Source organism: Quercus robur, chromosome 10 (assembly GCF_932294415.1).
Source record: "Quercus robur chromosome 10, dhQueRobu3.1, whole genome shotgun sequence".
NCBI lineage: Eukaryota > Viridiplantae > Streptophyta > Magnoliopsida > Fagales > Fagaceae > Quercus > Quercus robur.
The window spans coordinates 52,651,858-52,675,762 of record NC_065543.1 but is presented as its reverse complement, the minus strand read 5'-3'; the positions used below and the strand labels follow the sequence as shown (position 1 = coordinate 52,675,762).

At 36.7% G+C, this 23,905-nt stretch overlaps 2 protein-coding genes and 2 pseudogenes across 23 annotated transcripts in view; 2 read left to right on the top strand and 2 right to left on the bottom strand.

The window, feature by feature from the left end:
• Positions 1 to 23,905, bottom strand: part of LOC126701953 (uncharacterized) — a 73,822-nt gene that overhangs the window by 1,965 nt on the left and 47,952 nt on the right. The window contains exons 1-13 of one of the 22 annotated variants that reach the window (XM_050400416.1): positions 13,552 to 13,735; positions 13,172 to 13,283; positions 10,348 to 10,515; positions 9,373 to 9,537; positions 8,378 to 8,542; positions 7,363 to 7,527; positions 6,339 to 6,503; positions 5,372 to 5,536; positions 4,392 to 4,556; positions 3,346 to 3,510; positions 2,401 to 2,565; positions 1,377 to 1,541; positions 392 to 547 (exon numbers count right to left, since the gene is read on the bottom strand). In XM_050400416.1, coding sequence (XP_050256373.1) covers positions 392 to 547; positions 1,377 to 1,541; positions 2,401 to 2,565; positions 3,346 to 3,510; positions 4,392 to 4,556; positions 5,372 to 5,536; positions 6,339 to 6,503; positions 7,363 to 7,527; positions 8,378 to 8,542; positions 9,373 to 9,537; positions 10,348 to 10,512 — 1,806 coding nt within the window. In that variant the 5' untranslated portion in view covers positions 10,513 to 10,515; positions 13,172 to 13,283; positions 13,552 to 13,735. Of the gene's footprint in view, positions 1 to 391; positions 548 to 1,376; positions 1,542 to 2,400; positions 2,566 to 3,345; positions 3,511 to 4,391; positions 4,557 to 5,371; positions 5,537 to 6,338; positions 6,504 to 7,362; positions 7,528 to 8,377; positions 8,543 to 9,372; positions 9,538 to 10,347; positions 10,516 to 11,295; positions 11,951 to 13,171; positions 13,284 to 13,551; positions 13,736 to 23,905 lie in introns of those variants that run through there. The other 21 variants (XM_050400427.1, XM_050400424.1, XM_050400415.1 and 18 more) reach the window with 21 other exon arrangements.
• The window catches only part of LOC126701963 (uncharacterized), a 38,114-nt pseudogene that overhangs the window by 7,079 nt on the left and 7,130 nt on the right, over positions 1 to 23,905 (top strand).
• Positions 18,502 to 19,764, top strand: LOC126701964 (nucleotide pyrophosphatase/phosphodiesterase-like). The gene is made up of 3 exons (XM_050400446.1): positions 18,502 to 18,615; positions 18,727 to 18,852; positions 19,383 to 19,764. Exons 1-3 carry the CDS (start codon positions 18,605 to 18,607, stop codon positions 19,690 to 19,692), a joined length of 447 nt encoding a protein of 148 aa, XP_050256403.1. The 5' UTR covers positions 18,502 to 18,604; the 3' UTR covers positions 19,693 to 19,764.
• LOC126701961 (uncharacterized) overlaps positions 22,342 to 23,905 on the bottom strand; it is a 41,583-nt pseudogene continuing 40,019 nt past the window's right edge.

Genomic DNA, 23,905 nt, shown 5'->3' with positions numbered 1-23,905 from the left:
TCGGCTACAAACATCATCCCTCTTATATTATGTAAGCCCCAGTCATATGTGGGACCGACACACAAAGAAAGGATGCATATATGCGATGAATGAGACAACTATTCCTCCTAAGGGCAATCTTCCACAGTTTAGCAGTTATCTAGCTTCTTATCAACTCACTAGTTCATTAAAACAAGGCATTGAACATAAAACTTTCTACTTTAATTTTGAAAACTTCAATGGCACAGATAGTTATGGCAACTCCACCTCATGGAAAAAGTAGTTCAATAATAAGCTAGTGTCACACGAATAAAGCTACATCAGAAGATAGATATGCTTGCAAAAACATAGCATGCAAGGAATTAAAAGACAAGCCTAGGCTAGGTGAGGAACTTAGAGATTCAAACTAAACCTTTGTATTTGTATCATTTCCAGCCCGTGCACACTCTGCAAAGCGAAGCATTTTAATAGCCAAGATTTCAACACCATTAACAGCTTCGAGAGCACTTCTCACAGCAGCTTCAGCAAAGCCCATCTCCACAAGTTTTTGCACCCGCTGCTCATCAGGCTGCCATTGCAGAAGACAAATTGCAAGTTACAAATGCATAGACTCAATTAAAAAGAAAATAACAGATAAAAGTACAAACACATGTGACACTAATAGTAAAATTCCATATTGAAGACAAGACCTTTTCAATATTGAAGATAGTGACAGATATGGCAATTATATGACAGCTCTAACAAGGTTCCTCTTTTGATCACAAGCCTTTAGGGCTTTTCTTTAGTAAGCAAAACTCCAGAATGACAGATGCAAACAAAAACAAAAAAAGTCCACTACACGATTTTGTTTTTTCGCTGTTGATGGGGCAAGGCTTAAAGTGATGCTCATGAAAGGAATAATTACATTCATTTGGAATTCAAATCATAAAATACAAGTCAACTAATTAGGTTACTTGTATGGTACTTAGTAATTGATTCCAGCTTTATCAATCAAGGTTGCAATGCATCGCCGACAAACATCATCCCTCTTATATTATATAAGCCCCAGTCATATGTGAGACCGACACACAGAGAAAGGATGCATATATATGATGAATGAGACAACTTTTCCTCCTAAGGGCAAACTCCCACAGTTTAGCAGTTCTCTAGCTTCTTATCAAATCATTAGTTGATTAAAATAAGGCGCTGAAAATAAAACCTTCTTCTTTAATTTTAAAAACTTCAATGGCACTGATAGTTATGGCAACTCCACCTCATGGAAAAAGTTGCTCAATAATAAGCTAGTGTCACACGGATTAAGCTACATCAGAAGATGGATATGCTTGCAAAAACATAGCATGCAAGGAATTAAACGACAGGCCTAGGCAGGATGAGGTACATTGAGATTCAAACTAAACCTTTGTATTTGTAGAATTTCCAGCCCGTGCAAACTGTGCAAAGCGAAGCATTTTAATAGCCAAGATTTCATCACCATTAACAGCTTCCAGAGCACTTCTCACAACAGCTTCAGCAAAGCCCATCTCCGCAAGTTTTTGCACCCGCTGCTCATCAGGCCGCCATAGCTGAAGACAAATTGCAAGTTACAAATGCATAGACTCAATTAAAAAGAAAATTACATGTAAAAGTACAAACACATGTGACTCTAATAGTAAAATTTCATATCGAAGACGAGACCTTTTCAATAGTGAAGATAGTGACAGATATGCAAGTATATGACTGCTCCTTTGAGGTTCCTCTTTTGATCACAAGCCTTTATGGCTTTTCTTTAGTTATAAGCAAAACATCTTAATGTTTCTCCAAAAAAAAAACAAAAAACAAAACAAAACTCCTGAAAGACAGATGCAAACAACAACAGAAAAAAGTCCACTGCATGATTGTCTTTTCGCCATTGATGGGGCAAGGCTTAAAGTGATGCTCATGAAAGGAATAATTACATTCATTTTGAATTCAAATCATAAAATACAAGTCAACTTATTAGGTTACTTGTATGGTACTTAGTAATTGAATCCAGCTTTACCAATTAAGGTTGTAACACATCGGCTACAAACATCATCCCTCTTCTATTATGTAAGCCCCAGTCATATGTGAGACCGACACAGAGAAAGGACGCATATATGTGATGAATGAGACAACTTTCATCTTAAGGGCATACTCCCACAGTTTAGCAGTTATCTAACTTCTTATCAAATCATTAGTGGATTTAAACAAGGCTCTAAACATAAAACTTTCTTCTCCAATTTTGACTTCAATGGCAGTGATAGCTATGGCAACTCAACCACATGGAAAAAGTTGATCAATAATAAGCTAGTGTCACACAGATAAAGCTAGATCAGAAGACAGATATGCTTGCAAAAACATAGCATGCAAGAAATTAAAAGACAGGCCCAAGCTAGATGAGGAACTTAGAGATTCAAACTAAACCTTTCTATATGTATTAATTCTAGCTGGTCCAAACTCTGCAAAGCGAAGCATTTTAATGGCCAAGATTTCATCACCATTAACAGCTTCCAGAGCACTTCTCATAGTGGCTTCAGCAAAGCCCATCTCCACAAGTTTTTGCACCTGCTGCTCATCAGGCTGCCACAACTGAAGACAAATTGCAAGTTACAAATGCATACACTCAATTAAAAAGAAAATTACAGATAAAAGCACAAACACATGTGACACTAATAGTAAAATTTCATATCAAAGAGGAGACCTTTCCAATAGTGAAGATAGTGAGGGATATGCAAGTATATGATTGCTCTCTCGAGGTTTCACTTTTTATCACAAGCCTTTATGGCTTTTCATTAGCTATAAGCAAAACATATGAATGTTTCTCAAAAAAAAAAAAAAACGAACTCCTGAATGACAAATGCAAAAAAACAATTACATTCATTTTGAATTCAAATCATAAAATACAAGTCAACTTATTCGGCTACTTGTATGGTACTTAGTGATTGAATCCAAATTTATCAATCAAGGTTGCAATGGATTGGCTATAAACATCATCCCTCTTATATTATGTAAGCACCAGTCATATGTGGGACCGACATACAGAAAAATGATGCATATATGTGATGAAAGAGACTACTTTTCCTCCTAAGGGCAAACTCCCACAGTTTAGCACTCATCTAGCTTCTTATCAAATCATTAGTTGATTAAAACATGGCACTGAACATAAAACTTTCTTCTTTAAGTTTGAAAATTTTAATGGCACTGATAGTTATGGCAACTCCACCTCATGGAAAGAGTTGCTCCATAATAAGCTAGTGTCACACGGCTAAAGCTACAACAGAAGATAGATATGCTTGCAAAAACATAGCATGCAAGGAACAAAAAGAAAGGCCTAGACTAGATGGGGAACTTAGAGATTCAAACTAAAACCTTTGTATTTGTATCATTTCCAACCCGTGCACACTCTGCAAAGCGAAGCATTTTAACAGCCAAGGTTTCATCACCATTAACAGCTTCCAGAGCACTTCTCACAGCATCTTCAACAAAGCCCATCTCCACAAGTTTTTGCACCCGCTGCTCATCAGGCTGCCATAGCTGAAGAGAAATTGCAATTTACAAATGCATAGACTTAATTAAAAAGAAAATTACAGATAAAAGTACAAACACATGGGACACTAATAGTAAAGTTCCATATTGAAAATGAGACCTTATCAATAGTGAAGATAGTGAGAGATATGCAAGTATATGACTACTCTATTGAGGCTCCTCTTTTGATCACAAGCTTTTATGGCTTTTCTTTAGTTATAAGCAAAACATCTTAGTGTTGCTCAAAAAAAAAAACAAAAAAACAAAACAAAACAAAACTCCTGAATGATAGATGCAAACAAACAAACAAACAAACAAAAAAAAATCCACTGCATGATTCTGTTTTTTTGCTGTTGATGAGGCAACGCTTAAAGTGATGCTAATGAAAGGAATAATTACATTCATTTCGAATTCAAATCATAAATTACAAGTCAACTTATTAGGTTACTTGTATGGTACGTAGAAATTGAGTCCAACTTTATCAATCAAGGTTGCTATGCATAGGCTACAAACATCATCCCTCTTATTATGTAAGCCCCAGTCATTTGTGGGACCAACACACAAACAAAGGATGCACATATGTGATGAATGAGACAACTTTTCCTCCTAAGGGAAAACTCCCACAGTTTAGCACTTATCTAGCTTCTTATCAAATCATTAGTTGATTAAAACAAGGCGCTGAACATCAAATTTTCTTCTTTCATTTTGAAAACTTCAATGGCACTGATAGTAATTGCAACTCCACCTCAAGGTAAAAGTTGCTAAATAATTACCTACTGTCACACAGATAAATCTACAACAAAAGATAGATATGCTAGCAAAAACATAGCATGCAAGGAATTAAAAGACAAGCCTAGGCTAGATGAGGAACTTAGAGATTCAAATTAAACCTTTGTAGTTGTATCATTTCCAGCCCGCACACACTCTGCGAAGCGAAGCATTTTAATAGCCAAGATTTCATCACCATTAATAGCTTCCAGAGCACTTCTCACAGCAGCTTTAGTAAAGCCCATCTCAACAAGTTTTTGCACCCGCTGCTCATCAGGCTGCCATAGCTGAAGACAAATTGCAAGTTACAAATGCATAGACTCAATTAAAAAAAAAAAATTACAGATAGAAGTACAAACACATGTGACACTAATAGTAAAATTCCATATCTTAGACGAGACCTTTTCAATAGTGAAGATAGTGACAGATATGCAAGTATATGACTGCTCTATCGAGGTTCCTCTTTTGATCACAACCATTTATGGCTTTCTTTAGTTATAAGCAAAACATCTGAATGTTTCTCGAAAAAAAAAAAGTCCACTGCATGATTTTGTTTTTTCGCCGTTGATGGGGCAAGGCTTAAAGTGATGCTCATGAAAGGAATAATTACATTCATTTTGAATTCAAAACATAAAATACAAGGGAACTTATTAGGTTACTTGTATGGTACTTAGTAATTGAGTCTAGCTTTATCAATTAAGGTTGCAATGCATCGGCTACAACCATCATCCCTATTATATTATGTAAGCCCCAGTCATATGTGGGACCAACACACAGAGAAAGGATGCATATATGTGATGAATGAGACAACTTTTCCTCCTAAGGGCTAACTCCCACAATTTAGCAGTTATCTAGCTTCTAATCAAATCATTAGTTGATTAAAACAAGGCGTTGAACATAAAACTTTCTTCTTTAATTTTGAAAACATCAATGGCACTGATAGTTATGGCAACTCCACCTCACGAAAAAAGTTGCTCGATAATAAACTACTATCACATGGATAAAGCTACATCAAAAGATAGATATTCTTGTAAAACATAGCATGCAAGGAATTAAAAGACAGGACTAGGCTAGATGAGGAACTTAGAGATTCAAACTAAACCTTTCTATATGTATCAATTCCAGCTGGTCCACACTCTGCAAAGCAAAGCATTTTAATAGCCAAGATTTCATTGCCATTAACAGCTTCCAGAGCACTTCTCACAGCAGCTTCAGCAAAGCCCATCTCCATATATTTTTGCACCTGCTGCTCATTAGGCTGCCATAGCTGAAGACAAATTGCAAGTTACAAATGCATACACTCAATTAAAAAGAAAATCAAAGTTAAAAGTACAAACACATGTGACACCAATAGTAAAATTCCGTATCCAAGACAAGACCTTTGCAATAGTGAAGATAGTGACAGATATGACTGCTCTGTCGAGGTTCCCCTTTTGATCACAATCCTTTATGGCTTTTCATTAGTTATAAGCAAAAATCTGAATGTTACTCCAAAAAAAAAAAGACCATTGCATGATTTTGTTTTTTCGCCGTAGATAGTGCAAGGCTTAAAGTGATGCTCATGAATGGAATAATTACATTCATTTCCAATTCAAATCATAAAATACAAGTCAACTTATTAGGTTAGTTATATGGTAATTAGTAATTGTGTAAAGCTTTATCAATCAAGGTTGCAATACATCAGCTACAAACATCATCCCTCTTATATTATGTAAGCCCCAGTCATGTGGGACCGACACAAAAAGAAAGGACGCATATATGTAATGAATGAGACAATTGTTGCTCCTAAAGGCAAACTCCCACAGTTTAGCAATTATCTAGCTTCTTATCAAAACATTAGTTGATTAAAACAAGGTGCAGAACATAAAACTTTCTTCTTTAAATTTGACAATATCAATGGCACTGATAGTTATGGCAACTCCACCTCATGGAAAAAGTTGCTTGATAATAAGCTAGTGTCACATGGATAAAGCTACATAAGAAAATAGATATGCTTGTAAAAACATAGCATGCAAAGAATTAAAAGACAGGCCTAGGCTAGGTGAGGAACTTAGAGATTCAAACTAAACCTTTGTATTTGTATCATTTCCAGCCCGTGCACACTCTTCAAAGCGAAGCATTTTAATAGCCAAGATTTCATCACCATTAACAGCTTCCAGAGCACTTCTCACAGCAGCTTCAGCAAAGCCCATCCCAATATATTTTTGCACCTGCTGCTCATCAGGCTGCCATAGCTAAAGACAAATTGCAAGTTCCCAATTCATAGACTCAATTAAAAATAAAATTACAGATTAAAGTACAAACACACGTGACACTAATAGTAAAATTCCATTTTGAAGACGAGACCTTTTCAATAGTGAAGATAGTGACAGATATGCAAGTATATGACTACTCTATTGAGGTTCCTCTTTTGATCACAAGCCTTTATGGCTTTTCTTTAATTATAAGCAAAACATCTGAATGTTTCTCAAAAAAAAAAAAAAAACAAAACAAAACTCTATAATGACAAATGCAAAAAAATAAAAAAGTGCACTACATGAATTAGTTTTTTCGCCATTGATGGGACAAGGCTTAAAGTGATGCTAATGAAAGGAATAATTACATTCATATTGAATTCAAAACATAAAATACAAGTGTACTTATTAGGTTATTTGTATGGTACTTAGTAATTAAGTCCAACTTTATCAATCAAGGTTGCAACGCATCGGCTACAAACATCATCCCTATTATTATGTAAGCCCCAATCATATGTGGGACCGACACACAGGGAAAGAATGCATATATGTGATGAATGAGACATCTTTTCCTCCAAAGGGGAAACTCCCACAGTTTAGCTGTGATCTAGCTTCTTATCAGATCATTAGATGATTAAAACAAGGCGCTGAACATAAAACTTTCTTCTTTAATTTTTAAATCTTCAATGGCACTGATAGTTATGGCAACTCCACATCATGGAAAAATTTGCTCGATAATAAGCTACTATCACATGGATAAAGCTACATCAGAAGATAGATATGCTTGCAAAAACATAACATGCAAGGAATTAAAAGACGGGTCTAGGCTCAATGTGGAACTTAGAGATTCAAACTAAACCTTTGTATTTGTATCATTTCCAGCCCGTGCACACTCTGCAAAGCGAAGCATTTTAATAGCCAAGATTTCATCACCATTAACAGCTTCCAGAGAACATCTCACAGCAGCTTCAGCAAAGCCCATCTCCACCAGTTTTTGCACCCGCTGCTCATCAGGCTGCCATAGCTGAAAACAAATTCCAAGTTACAAAAGCATACACTCAATTAAAAAGAAAATTACAAATAAAAGTACAAACACATGTGACACTAATAGTAAAATTCCATATCGAAGACAAGAACTTTTCAATAGTGAAGATAGTGACAGTTATGCAAGTCTATGATTGCTCCATCGAGGTTCCTCTTTTGATCACAAGCCTTTATGACTTTTCTCTAGTTGTAAGCAAAACATTTGAATGTTTCTCAAAAAGAAAAACAAAACAAAACACCTGAATGACAGATGCAAAAAAAATTGTCCACTGCATGATTTTTTTTTTCCACTGTTGATGGGGCAAGGCTTAAAGTGATGTGCATGAAAGGAATAATTACATTCATTTTGAATTCAAATCATAAAATACAAGTCAACTTATTAGGTTACTTGTATGGTACTTAGTAATTGAGTCCAGCTTTATCGATCAAGGTTGCAATGCATCTGGCTACAAACATCATCCCCCTTATATTATGTAAGCCCCAGTCCTATGTGGGACCGACACACAGAGAAAGGATGCATAAACATGATGAATGAGACAACTTTTCCTCCTAAGGGCAAACTCCCACAGTTTAGCTGTTATCTAGCTTATTATCAAATCATTGGTCGATTAAAACAAGGCACTAAACACAAAACTTTCTTTAATTTTGAAAACTTCAATAGCACTGATAGTTATGGCAACTCCATCTCATGGAAAAAGTTGCTCGATAATAAGCTAGTGTCACACAGAGGAATCTACATCAGAAGTTAGATATGCTTTTAAAAACATAGCATGCAAGGAATTAAAAGACAGGCCTATGCTAGATGACGAACTTAGAGATTCAAACTAAACCTTTCTATATGTTTCAATACCAGCTGGTCCACAGTCTGCAAAGCGAAGCATTTTAATAGCCAAGATTTCATCCCCATTAACAGCTTCCAGAGCACTTCTCACAGCTGCTTCAGCAAAGCCCATCTCCGCAAGTTTTTGCACCTGCTGCTCATCAGGCTGCCATAGCTGAAGACAAATTGCAAGTTACAAATGCATAGACTCAATTAAAAAGAAAATTACAGATAAATGTACAAAAACATGTGACACTAATAGTAGAATTCCATATCGAAGAGAAGACCTTTTCAATAGTGAAGATAGTGACAGATATGCAAGTATATGACTGCTCTATCGAGGTTCCTCTTTTGATCACAAGCCTTTATGGCTTTTATTTAGTTATAAGCAAAACATTTGAATGTTTCTCCAAAAAAAAAAAAAAAAAAAAAAAGAGTCCACTACATGATTTTGTTTTTATGCCGTTGATGGGGCAAGGCTTAAAGTGATGCTCATTAAAGGAATAATTACATTCATTTTCAATTCAAATCATAAAATACAAGTCAACTAATTAGGTTACTTGTATGGTACTTAGTAATTGAGTCCAACTTTATCAATCAAGGTGGCAATGTATCGGCTACAAACATCATCCCTCTTATATTATGTAAGCCCCAGTCATATGTTGGACCGAGACACAGAGAAAAGGATGCATATATGTGATGAATGAGACAACTTTTCCTGCTAAGGGCAAACTCCCACAGTTTAGCTGTTATCTAGCTTCTTATCAAATCATTAGTTGATTAAGACAAGGCGCTAAACATAAAACTTTCTTCTTTAATTTTGAAAACTTCAATGGCACTAATAGTTATGGCAACTTCGTCTCATGGAAAAAGTTGCTCGATAATAAGCTAGTGTCACACAGATAAAGCTACATCAGAAGATAGATATGCTTGCAAAAACATAGCACACAAGGAATTAAAAGACAGGCCTAGGCTAGATGAGGAACTTAGAGATTCAAACTAAACCTTTCTATATGTATCAATTCCAGCTGGTCCACACTCTTCAAAGCAAAGCATTTTAATAGCCAAGATTTCATCCCCATTAACAGCTTCCAGAGCACTTCCGACAGCTGCTTCAGCAAAGCCCATCTCCACAAGTTTTTGCACCTGCTGCTCATCAGGCTGCCATAGCTGAAGGCAAATTGCAAGTTACAAATGCATAGACTCAATTAAAAAGAAAATTACAGATAAAATTACAAACACTTGTGACACTAATAGTAAAATTCCATATCAAAGACGAGACGTTTTCAATAGTAAAGATAGTGACAGATATGCAAGTATATGATTGCTCTATCGAGGTTCCTCTTTTGATCACAAGCCTTTATGGCTTTTCTTTAGTTATAAGCAAAACATCTGAATGTTTCTCAAAAAAAAAAAAAAAAAAAAAAAAAAATCCATTGCATGATTTTGTTTTTTCGCCATTGATGGGGCAAGGCTTAAAGTGATGCTCATGAAAGGAATAATTACATTCATTTTGAATTCAAATCATAGAATACAAGTCAACTTATTAGGTTACTTGTATGGTACTTAGTAATTAAGTCCAGCTTTATCAATCAAGGTTTCAATGCATCGGCTACAAACATCATCCCTCTTATAATATATAAGCCCCATTATATGTGGGACTGACACACAAAGAAGGGATGCATAAACGTGATGAATGAGACAACTTTTCCTCCTAAGGGCAAACTCCCACAGTATAGCAGTTATCTAGCTTCTTATCAAATCATTAGTTGATTAAAACAAGGCGCTAAGCATAAAAATTCTTTAATTTTGAAATTTTCAATGGCATTGATAGTTATGGCAACTCCACCTCATGGAAAAAATTGCTCGATAATAAGCTAGTGTCACACGGATAAAGCTACATCAGAAGATAGATATAGCATGCAAGGAATTAAAAGATAGGCCTAGGCGAGATGAGGAACTTAGAGATTCAGACTAAACCTTTGTATTTGTATCATTACCAGCCCATGCGCACTCTGCAAAGCGCAGCATTTTAATAGCCGAGATTTCATTACCATATTCCAGAGCACTTCTCACATCAGCCTCATCAAAGCCCATCTTCACAAGTTTTTGCACCTGCTGTTCATGACGCTGCAGAGTCTGCATGTCCTGGAAAAATGCATCGACTCAATTAAAAAGAAAATTACAGATAAAAATACAAACACGTATGACACTAAAAGTAAAATTCCATATTGTAGACAAGACCCTTTCACATGTGAATTGTGACAGATATGCAAGTATATGACTGCTCTATCGAGGTTCCTCATCTGATCACAAGCCTATATGGCTTTGCTCTGTCAATGAACAAGCAAGTTTCTACAGACCAGAATGGCCCTCCGTTTCAAAGCAATGTGGCTTAAAGATGAAGGCTGTGAGGGTGTGGTTCACTCAGCATGGGATGCAAGAATCACTGGTCCTCCAATGGACAAGGGTTCCCAAAAAAAGTCAATCTCAACTGAAATATTGGAGTAAAAGCTCCTTTGGGAATGTTAGGCAAGCTCTGATAAAAAGAGAAAGAAGCAGCCGAATCTATGGCTGGGCACCAAGTATTTTCACTGCCGTGGCACCCAGAGAAACAAGAGGAATTTTATATGATGGTTAATTACTTCATCTATGCCACCCTAACCTCAAAAGACAACAAGTAACTTAGCTTGAGCTTCAAGAGGTGATTCAACTATTCGAGCAGATTACAATGTTGAGAAATAAAGGTGTAACAACGAAAATTAAATTATAAAATTAATTGTAATTTTTTCTTTTCTTTTTTAGATTAAGAATAGAACAAAACGCAAAGCTTAATTGCATTGAACTTTTTTTATTCAAGATTTAAGAAATAAAAACGTTGTTACAGTTAGTACTAAGATTGTTTTTTGAGCGGTTATTGGTTTATACCCAGATTGGAGCACTATTCGCGATAAAAATGCAAGGTTCCAATTTCGGACACCGGATCCGCTCTCCAACGCGGCGTTTGGCAGGAGTCTTTTTCTTCCACGGAACGCTGAAAAGGACACCCATCCGTCACCGACAGGTAGTGGCAAAACAGAGATTTTGATGTAGAAATGAGTGGAATTTCCAGCACCGGAAAACCGCGAGTTGTTGTGAATTGTGATTGTACAAGACTCCTTCTTTGTTTTATTTTCCATGAGGATAAAGTATCCAATGGGATTTGAATTGACTTCTTTCTTTAAAAGCTTGACTCAAAAAGTATCCAACAGTATCGGCCTCTCTAAAACTCAAAAAGGTTTTTTAGCTAATGAACAGTCAAGACAAAGACAAACCCCAATCTTTCTCATAAAACTAATCAAATAAATAAGAGAGAACGCTGATCTGAGAGTAGGTGCCTCATCCTTCGAACGACTCTCTTCGACGGCCATTGATCTCCGCCGGCGATCTCTCTCACTTTCTGAACTAGAGATGAATTTAATTTAGTGCTGGGCGAAGAGGTAGAAGCAATACAACAAATACAAAAAATATAAAGAGAAAGAGTGGGTGTATATGGGTGGGTATACGGTGAAGATAGGGAGGAGAAGAGTGGGATACGTGTGTGGAGGAAAAAAAGCCAAGAAGGAAAAAGCAAAATTCAAAAAACAAAATGAAGATATTGGGAGGAGAAAAGTGGGTACGTGTGTGGAGGAAAAAAAAAAAAAAAAAAGGCTTTTGGGTTGGGCTAAATTCATTACAAATCACAGAGATTTTGATAAATTTTAAGAGTTCATAATGGGTTACACGTTCAAAGCGCTCTCCCTTAAAGTGAGAAAATTTAGTGAGTAATTATTTTTTCCCACGTATGTTTTATTTATTAAATTTTAATAGGAATGATGTGGTATTAAATTCTCATCCTTCCAAACTAATGCTAGTGGTGTATTTCCGGTCTAATAATGGGCATGCCTAAGCAAGGAAACATGCAAATGGCATTAGGAATTGATAAATAAATAAAAAGTTTTTTTGCTTGGTAATTAACTAACATACCCAACAAGATATGGGCCTTATCCACAACCCCATAATTCATAACCGAACAAATACAACACATAGTAGGTACAATGATATGGCAACTATGGATTTAAAAATTGTTCAAAATTGAAATCAGCAACAACAATGAGACACAAGCTATAAGTGATTGGACATTCATGATGATAAAAATGTGCTCCCTTGCACACGTTTGTGCCCAAGTCACATGATCAAACAAGAAAGCAAAAAATGAAGAAAAATGATCATCTACCCATGAAGAACACAATGAGGGGCATGGTTCAACAATGTGCATACATCCACAATAGACCAGAGAAAAAACATCATCTTACCTATCAATCCCAGCCCAAGTCAACAAACCCCACATGTAATAAAACCCCAATGGCACCACAAAATAGCATACATATCCAACCAATGCACTAGAACTTCCTAATCCTGGTCAAGCAAGTAACTCACCAACTTAGCAAGCCCAACCCAATTTCTTTTTTTTCTTTTTTTTTGGTAAACAGCCCAACCCAATTTCACAATAGTAAACAGTTCATACAAGCACTATCGACCTATGGTTTTATTTATTTTTTCCTTTTTTTTTTAATTGAAATTAACCAATAATCACATTCATAAGAATAACTCAGCCAATCTAACAATAAACATTCAAAGCATTTAACATTGTCCACGCTATAGAAAAAAAGGTCATGCTTCTTATAAAACAACAAACCGTCCTTCACACAAGGGACTGCACCAGTATAAGTTGCAGATAGTCTAATTCTGTATCTATGATACTGCGAAGGCGGGTCACACGCACCAGTCTCCGCAAGCTTGGAGCTCAACCAAAAGAACCTAAACTGAGCCGCGCAGTCATAGAGCGAGTACTCCCGCTAGCACACCATGTCTATCACATAGTAAGTCTGATCTGACTGCAAAGTCATAAACCCAGTTACCACAAAATCAAACCAAAAATGTTACAGCAGATTTATTTTGAGAAATCTTTTGCTAACGGGTTTAATACTCGATCAATGAATTATGCATGCAAACTATTGAAATTATCTTTTTTAAAGATCTATTAGAATAATTATTAGAGTATTAAATTCACCCATTCTCTATCAACTTAACCTTTTTTTTTTTTTTTTTCATATAAAGCAAATTCATGAATACTAAAAGATGTTTAGCAATTAGAATACAAACCAAGAATAAAGATATTGGGTTCGGGTGTGGTTTCGGGTTCAGGTTCGGGTCGAAGTGGAGGTTGAGTAAAGAGGCCAAGCAGGGAGCTTGATGTTCGGCGTTGCGGCGGTGCTGTGCTTGGCGCTGTAGGGAGAGTTCCCTGTGCCTCTGTTGATCAGAGATCGCTGCTTGTTTGAACAGACGGTGGAGATCGTGTGGTGACATTTTATTCCACTTCCACCTTCGTCCATGAACCTCTTCTCTCTCTTTGGAATTAATTTGGAAAGTAAAGGAAACCGTTGTCGTTTTGCTATTTTGTTATGTTGTTGTGTTGACTTTCAAAAATCCCTCTCAGTATCGCTGTAATACTTTTTTTTTTTGGGTGGAAAATCAGGATTAACCAACCAACATTAGGCCCAAATTTCACTTTGCTTACCATTAACTTAAAATTTGTTACTTTACTCACTCAAGAGGTTGGTTCTGTTATGTAAATGTTACCCACCTCGCTATTTTTAGATAAAAGAACCCTTTTTAAGACTAAAACATAACATAAAATATATTTAAAAACTCTTCTCGTCTAATGCGATTAACGATGACTAAATAGTAGTGGTAGTGCTCCTGATCAACCATGAGAGTGTAAGCTTAATGTGAGGAACAATTTTGTGGCCAAAAGATGCCCCAAGGTAGCGTCGACAACTTGTTGGGAAATGTCAAGCCAAGGCCTTGGCTTTGTTCTTGAAGAACCAATGAATTAGGTTCAACAATGTTTGTCTTCACTTATACTGATTATTTTGATATTTGATTTGAATTTATTAAAATTTTCACTAGTACTGTTCATCAATTTTTACAAATATTAACTCTAAATCATTTTGGAGAAATCTCCTCCAACTCATTACGTGACAATTTATAAAACTATCTATATTTTAAACAAGTCACATAATTCATTAAAAAATAGTTATATAACTAAAATTGCAAGTGAATAATCTCTTCAATTACCACATAGTAAATTGGAGCATGATAGGTCAAAACATATTTAAAAGCTAAACTCTTTTTTCTAAATAAATTAGTAATCAAGTATCAACCCCATCAAATCTTTACCAAACCAATCCTCACTGGATATATATGATTAGTCAAGCCCTGTCCAACCCCAAGCTTAGCAAAATCAAAGAATCATCTTGAGCCCAATTGAACCCAAACTCAAAGTCCAACTCAGAGAAAGCTTCTATTTGTGACAAAAGTCCTTGATTAATTACTTAACACTTAAATTACCAAACTATCGCAACTCAATCATCAGTTTTTAGTGGCATTTGAGAATGAAATTCAGTGAAGGATTTGACAGATTCTGAAAAATTTTACTCTTAGTCCTTAAAATTTCAAGATTCTTCCATATTTAAAGTACACTCTTCCTTGTTCCTAGATTGCTAACGAACCATGTTTCTTGAGGAACTTATAATATTTCAGGACAAACCAAGTCCTCTGATATCTCCTTTTGCCTTCAAAGAAAAGCCAATAGAGTCTTCTCAATAAATATTACCTCATTGTACCCGTTTCTATGCCTTATTAGAATATAACAGAACGTTTATGCTTCAAAATCCTGCCAATTCATGAAAATATATATCGTCAGAATTGCTTATTTCTTCTTCCCAACTGAAATTTTTTTTTTTTTTTTTTCAACCACTTGAAATATTGGTTGTGCATGAGTTCTTATCACTCTTTAAGGACAAACTGTTGAAGCATAGACTTCATTGCAATATGATAGTTCAATAAGGGGGTATGAAGTGTTGCATAACCAAAATTCCTTGTTATTCTGTAGGTTCACCTGCACGGACAGTAGGCTGGCGTGATCCTGGTTTCATACACACAAGTTTTTTAATAAATTTGTGGCGAAACTCTGTGTATGTACATAATTCATTTCCCTGAAATTGAAGTGTCCTTTAAGTGATGATAATATCTGCTAATGATTATTATGATGGTATTTCAGGTACACTTACAGGATGGGCCATGTCTTATCTAATGGTTCATATATCTAGAGCAAATCCTATTCTTTCAAATCATCCCCATATCCTGGACAGGACTCCCTACAACGTGTAATGGTATTTGGCGACATGGGGAAGGTAGCATTGAGTATTGATGGAGTGAATTTTTAAGTATTATCCAAGGAAAAAAAACATTGAACGAAATGGTCACCTTTTCTAAGGAGAAATCCATGGCATCAAAAATTACAACTACAATGTCAAGACATCTGTTAATGTAAACATCTACTAAGATCTTTGCTTCTCACAAGAAATGTAGGCAAAAGTGATGAGATATGAGCTCATACTTTCAACCATAGTAATTTCCTAGTGCATATAACTATCTTCGGGTTATTGATTTGATTAGATTATTCTTTACTGCCTTGAGACACTCTATATTTCATTATATCCCACATAATAAATTCTTGAGGCCGTAGGCAACGTATATCATTATATGCCCTAAATTGACCTAATTGGAGGATCGTCTTATCATCTGGGTTTTAGGATTGAAATCACATGGTCATGCTGCTTCTCCTTCTATGTGTTAGAGATATATATTAGACATATTAGCCCAATGTAATAGGCCCAAGCCCAGTCCTGCTTGTACTAGTAGTCTAGGGTTTAATCGCCTATATATACTCATGTTAGGGTTCATTGTAACACAGGAGGTTATTGTACTACACTCTTATACACAATAAAGATGTAGCCCTTAAGGGATTCCTCCGTGGATGTAGGTCGTCAAGGCTGAACCACGTAACCCTCGTGTTCTCGGTGTTCCTATTATATGCTTCCTCTTCCGCATCCATTCTAGCATACACAACATGGTATAACACATCGCGATGCTAATATTTAACAGGGTATCAGAGCCAAACTTCGTTCTTGGCATAAAACAAAACATCTCTAGCAAGCAAAGAAGAATATCACATGCACATCACCATCAGAAGTCACGCATGCTTCTCTGCTGGATCTAGACTCCACGGCATCTCGAAGCCACCGTGGCGCAGTGCTGTGTCCAAGATCCACAAACTCAAGCAAACCCGTGACATCAATCTCAGATCTATGCAACTTCAAGCTTCGCCTGATGAAACCAACAACACAGACGTGCTCCAAGATCTCCCGCGACCAAAACCCAGAAATCCGATCACCCGAAGCCTTTCCACGCGCCTCCACGCGCCTCCGTACCTCTGGAAAATCTCCCACGCGCCGCCATAGAATCCTGACTTCTAGATCGTATTCTGGGCGCACGCGCCGCCCAGTCGGCCTCCTCGTCCACCGATCTACTTAACCTAAAAATATGGTGGTCATTCGAAGCTGCACGCGCTACCACGCGCCACCTGGGTTTCTAGTTGCTCCGTCACGCGCCGGTGAACAGTGCACGCTCCTGCCACGCGCCGACAATTCTGCTGATGTCATCTGACGTCATATGATGACGTCATTAATCCACGTCAGCAGCCACGCAAGCACGGCCACGTCAGCCCTAGTACACGTCAGCGACACGTCATCAGCCACGTCAGCAGTGTCGTCCCGTCAGCACCACGTCACCTAGCTGACCGTTGACCCGGACCGACCCGACCCGGATCTGACCCATGAGCACTTTGACTGTTGACTTTGACCTGGACCAGTTGACTTTGACTTTTTTGCGTTGACTTTTGACCAAAAATCAAAATTTCCAAAAGGGCCTATCTTGCTCAGTTTTTCGCGTAGATTCCAATTTTGGCCTCCGTTTCTTCATTTGAAGCTCCGAAATTGGACAATTGGCACATTTTTCATTGTGGTTTCTTTAAAGGCATTCTTCAAGGTATCTTCAAGTGATCTTCTCATGCTTATCCAACCTCAAGTTTTCATCAAGCTTCCGCCTTGAGTTTGAGGGAGGGTGTTAGAGATATATATTAGACATATTAGCCCAATGTAATAGGCCCAAGCCCAGTCCTGCTTGTACTAGTAGTCTAGGGTTTAGTCGCCTATATATACTCATGTTAGAGTTCATTGTAACACAGGAGGTTATTGTACTACACTCTTATACACAATAAAGATGTAGCCCTTAAGGGATTCCTCCGTGGATGTAGGCCGTCAAGGCTGAATCACGTAACCCTCGTGTTCTCGGTGTTCCTATTATATGCTTCCTCTTCCGCATCCATTCTAGCATACACAACATGGTATAACACATCGCGATGCTAATATTTAACACTATGCATTATCATTCTTTTACTTGATTTTGAAAGTTGGTTACCTTTGGGATTTACTTGAGGAAGCTTCAATAAAATGCAAACATCTGTTCTACTCCCTGACTCATTAGTGTCTAGCTTTGAGTACTAGGACCAGGGTACCAGGTAGATTAAAATCCATGATATTTGCTACAGATTCCAATGAATCTGTATACATATATTCATTCTGTGCTTCCAAAATCTATAGAAAAACCTCTTGATTCCCATTTAGACTATAGCTAATACAGAATGATTAAATGTGCTTTTAACTATTCATATACCAAGACAAAGGACTAGATTAAGCTTACACCTTGAATCAATCTGCCAACCTTGATAGCTCTACATTCATTGTACATTTTGCAAATAGAATCAATAGATTAGAAATATATATATATATAAAAAAGAAATAAATGGACACCAGATGATATATTGACAATTTGCAAAATGGGTGGAAAAGAAGTTTCTGAAAGATGTCATTTGCTGGTTTTTGAACTAGAATGGAACTCGCTCTAAGGAGGTGCTTAAGAACCCATATTTGGAGTTTAAGACTCAAATGCAAGCCCTTCCCTTGCAATTATGCGTGTCTGTGTTGTTAGCTAAATTGAGTTTCTTGCACATTATAGATGGCAAAAAGTAATGTTCATCTGTTCTTGTATCTTTCAGGCTAAGCGTGATGGTTCAAATGAGTACAGTGATTATTAGCCAGGTGCACTGAATACTACTGACCAACTCATCAAGGACTTGAAACACATTGACATAGTTTTTCATATAGGATATCTTGCTTATGCAAATGGATACATCTCACAATGGCACCAATTCACATCATAGGTGGAGCCCATTGCATCAACTGTCCCATATATGGTTGCAAGGTTTGTACAAAATGTTCATTATTTGTGTCCGTATATTGACACCTAAAATTAGATTTTTTTTATTTATTACTTGATGATATTGGTTAACATATCTTGTATTTGATCTTACAGTGGTAATCATGAACGTGATTGGCCAAATAGCGGATCCTTCTATGAAATTATGGATTCAGGTGGGGAATGCAGTGTGCTTGCTGAGACCATGTTCTACTTTCCTGCTGAGAACAGAGCCAAGTTCTGGTAAATTGAATATGAATTTTTCAAGTTATCTTACGCATTTCTAAGAATGTTGAAATATTAGGATGAGGCTCAACAATGTAGGAAGGCACACGCACACATACATGGATAACCTCCCTTCTCAATAATACACACACACACACATATATATATATATGCATTACTTGGTGCTTTAGAACAAACCCCTAGCAGCTAACAACAGTTGGTTTCCTCAAGTTAAGGTTCACATGTTTTGGAGCAAAGCCATATTTTCCTTTATGGCATATTGATATGTGTGAGAATTGAAATGTGCCAGCACACACAAATTCTCCTGAGGCATTTAAATTTGCAAAGCATTGTTATTGTCTATTTTTATATAGCCAGTTCCTACGAGAATTGTAGGTGTGTTTGGTTAGACTGATAAGGAGGGGAGTTGAATTCCTGTCATACCTTGTCCCACACATCAGTTTGGTTCATTTTATCCACCATTCCTTTGTTCTCTATTAAGCAGATAATTTTGATTTGAGATATCAAAATTTTAATTAAATGTGCAGTTATGCAACAGATTATGGCATGTTCCACTTCTGTATAGCTGACAGTGAGCATGACTGGAGGGAGGGAACAGAACAGTACAAGTTCATTGAGCATTGCCTTGCATCCGCAGATAGAAGGAAACAACCGTGGTTAATCTTTGCTGCTCATCGTGTTCTTGTATATTCCTCAAATAGTTGGTATGCCCAGGAAGGATCATTTGAAGAGCCAATAGGAAGGGAAAGCTTGCAAAAGCTATGGCAGAAGTACAGGGTAGACATTGCATTTTATGGCCATGTCCATAACTATGAAAGAACATGCCCCATATACTAGGTATGGCTAGTAAAATATATACAGAGAGGTTCTATGAATTACATGCAAACATGATTACATTCCGTGGCTTCATCCATGTATGTGTAGCTTTTTTTGTCAAGAACACATTAATATGCAATTCAGAAATTTCACTACGAGTTATTTAGCAATATATGCAACTCATGCCATACCATCATTCGAGGCTGCATTCCATCTTGAACTATTAATGTCTTCGCTGCATTAGAGAAGTTCTTAAAGTACTAGCTATAGCTGGTCTTTTTGAGGATACTTTACTCCTTATTTCCAAATTTACACTTTAAGCAATTCCCAACTGCACTGTTAAATATGTTAAGCCAATCATACTTTACCATTAAGCAGTATCGAGTTTGAGATAATTTCCATGCCATTTTTCTAATTATTTGTTTTCAATGCTAGCTATGCAGAATCAATGCGTTAATTCAGACAAATCACGTTACTCAGGCACCACGAATGGAACAATCCATGTTGTCGTTGGAGGAGGAGGTAGCCACTTATCAGAATTCACCACAGCAATACCTAATTGGAGCATTTACAGAGACTATGACTGGGGCTTTGTCAAACTAACAGCATTTAATTGCTCTTCTCTCCTCTTCGAGTACAAGAAAAGTCACGATGAGAAGGTGTATGATTCCTTCACCATCTCAAGGGAATACAAAGATGTCTTGGCCTGTGTTCATAACAGTTGTGAACCAACCACTTTGGCCTCTTGAATTGTATCTTAAGTTCTTCTCCTTTTTTGTAACCAGAAAAAAAAAAATCTTATTTTTTTTTTATATTATTTTTTAGGAAACTTATGCCATAAGTGTCAATCCTTCCATTGATGTAACGTTGTCAGCAAGAATTGTTAAAGCAATAGAAATTATGATTTTTTATTTTGTTGTTATTAGAGACTCAATAGCTTTTTATCATACTGGCTGCTGTGCCAAGACATATAACTCAAAGCAATGACTGGAACTGACACTGGACCAATATTGAAAAGTTCCAAAGAAGAAAAAAAAGTGTAAGAAAAATCATCAGTGATACCTCCTTGTCCCGTTGATTGTGTTCTCTTCCAAAATTAATATTGTTGTCAAATCACCTTTTATTAATTAGAATATAATACAAAAAAATCCCAGGGAGAGGATGTTGAATTGTTGATTCTAAGTGTATGTTTGTATTCAGCTTATTCACGTTGCGTTTTTCTCATTCACGTTTTCTCCTTTTTTTTCTTTTTTTTTTTTTTTTTTTTTTTTTTTTTTTTACCTAAAGTTGGTTTCACGTGGGGGCACGGGACCCACTAGTACTTGGACGGCCACATATTGATCTGAAATGGCACTGTTTGTGGGTCCTGTGTACTGTTCATGGGACCCACAAACATCTTTTTTTACCCAAATTTTAATTAAAAATGGGTCCCACGGTACTATTTACACATTTAAAAATTATTTTGCTACAGTGTTTTCAGTTTTTAGTTTTCAGTTTTCAGTTTCAGCAAAAATAAGTTGTATCCAAACAGACCCTAAGAGCATTCTCATTAACTCTCTCAGAAAAAATGTCATTTTAACACACCAAAAACCCACTTTATCATTTTAGAACATCATTTTACAACATATCATTTATCAGATGTTCTATACTTCAATTCTATACATTAAAATAATATTTCCTACACATTAAAATAATATATTTATCCAAAACACAGCAAAAATACAAATGCACAGCCCAGTCACCACCGGGTCCAACAGCCACCGCTACAACCACCGCCACAACAACCACAATCATCAGATCCTCCAACAAATTTCAACTCCAAAAACCTCAACCAAAAAAAAAATAAAAAAAATAACTCAAAATCTTCAACAAAACCCAAACCCAACAGATCAATCAATGACCAAATTCAACCAACCATCGACAACGAGATCGGCGGCAAGAGCTGTGGAGGACGATGACCAAATTCAACCAACCATCGGCAACGAGATCGACGGCAAGAGCTGTGGAGGACGACGAGCAAAGAACGGCGACTGTGGAGGACGACGAGCAAAGATCGGCGACCACTCCTGGGCGAGCAGAGCTTCAGATCGGCGAGTTTCAATCGGTGAGCAGAGGTTCAGATCGGAATCGCCTTCTCAGGAAAAAAAAAAAAAAAGAGAGAGAGAAAGAGGCGTCGAGACGGAAAGATAAAGAAAATGAAACTGAGATCGGAATCACCTTCTCAGGGAAAAAAAAAAAAAAAGAGAGAGAGAGAGAGAAAGAGGCATAGAGACGGAGAGATGGAGAGGAGAGACGGAGACCAGAGAGCAGAGAAAGAGAGAGAACTGAGCTGCGGAGAGAGAGAAGAGAATAAAATATGGAAAAAAAATTATAGCACATGAGTCCGTACTGTCTCATATTTGAGACGGTACTGTAGCGGTGTGCCAAATTTTTTGGCATTTGGCACACCTCATGAGGGCCTATTTTTGTTGTTTGGTGTGCCAAATGCCAAATATTTGGCATTTAGCACACTTGATGATAGTGCTCTAATTAAAAAGCAATTGTTATATCCAAAACTCTTTCACAAAAAGGAAATTTTTTTTCTCCTTTCTTTTTCATTTTTGGTTCACACCCATTTGACCTATGAATTATACAATGGGAAATAATCCTCTATTATCCTGTCCGTAAGTCTTTTTACACTGCCAAAATACAGCTCCTTTAAATTGGCAAAATTCTTCACATTTCCACACATGTATGATTCCTGCGGTAAGTGGCCTTTGGGAGAACGAAGCAACAAAATGATCCCATACATAATATATAGCTTGCTATATAATAGGCAAAGGCCAAGGAATGAATCTCGTATCGCTATCATTGACAATCACCATCAACCAACCATCTCCACATCAGAAGGTTTGTTTTCTTGATCACTTAATGAGTTAATAGATGCTAGCAGATCATCAATTCTTAGAGGAGAATGCCGAGCAATATACTGGAACATAACCTGCAAGTGTAAACGACAAAACGATTAAAAGAGAAAGCCTTTTTAAGAAACCGCTTCATATGAATATGGTCAGATTGTCAAAAATGTGAAGGCAAGGAGACACAGAGCACAGGAAACTAACTTAAAAAAAACATAGACACTAACTTTGCACATATAGTGGCATTTACAACCCCAACAGGAGGAATGAGTGCCAACTTCAAATCACACAGGAGGGCAAGCAAATAATTTTCTCTCATCTTTTAATCAGTATACAATAAGGAAATATTCTGTTCTTTTCTTTTCTTTTCTTTTAATTGGAACCCAATTTTATGACACTACAAGGGCATAGGTAAGCTTAACAGGACAACAGCAACATGGACCTTCCCCGTGCATCCATCAATGCAGATACCCTTAACCTACCTTAAACGGGTCAGTCATGAAACTATCCCAACTCCCTTCAGGGTTAAAAGATACTGCTTATACAAATTATATGGCATTCTCTTTGCATGTATCTACTTTAACCAGTTAAGAACATAGATAAATGTATAAATTCTACTAACCTTGGAGTAACTATCTGCAAAAGCACGTGCTCGATTGGGCTTGCCAAGATAATGTATATCAGCCTTCTCAAGCTTCCCATCCACAAAATTCAATTCTCCATCACCGATAGCAAATCGCAGAAGATTCCCGAAACGTGACTCTGTCTGGAAAATTGGAGAAATTTAATATGTATATACTGCATAGTAAGGAATCGGCTTGTTAAACCCACCAAAAGAAAAATGCCACTTAACAAAATAAAGCAATTCACTCGAGTAAATATGCATATAATTTTCTAGTCTATTTATAGGATGCATCACAGTAGCTTAGTATATACCAACAATCATTTGAATCAGTTGACACCAACACTCATCACATTTTACAGCATGGTTAATCATTATTTTGAAGTCTATAATAAACAAACCTGATCTATAAAGGCCCAATCCAAGCAGCCAAATACCACAGGAGGATCATCTGAAGTAGACAAGTTCCCATTATCTTGTAGCTCCAAAACTACCTGATCCAAAGAATGAATAAATAATCGGCTACTTACAATATATAACCATCTTTTTTACAAATAACTACAATACATCTCTAGAGACATTTTTTTTTTTAATATAAGTAAACATCTCTAGAGACATTTTACATATCAACAGGCTTTATGAAGACATGTAAAGATCTTTTTAGCCATGAAGTCTACATTTCTATATGGCATTTTCTTCAACCTAGTCCACAAGA

Excerpts from the sequence above, each read along its gene's own strand:
- LOC126701964 (XM_050400446.1), top strand. Across the intron at positions 18,853-19,382 it reads GAGAACAGAGCCAAGTTCTG|TTATGCAACAGATTATGGCA; the intron begins GTAAATTGAATA and ends TTAAATGTGCAG.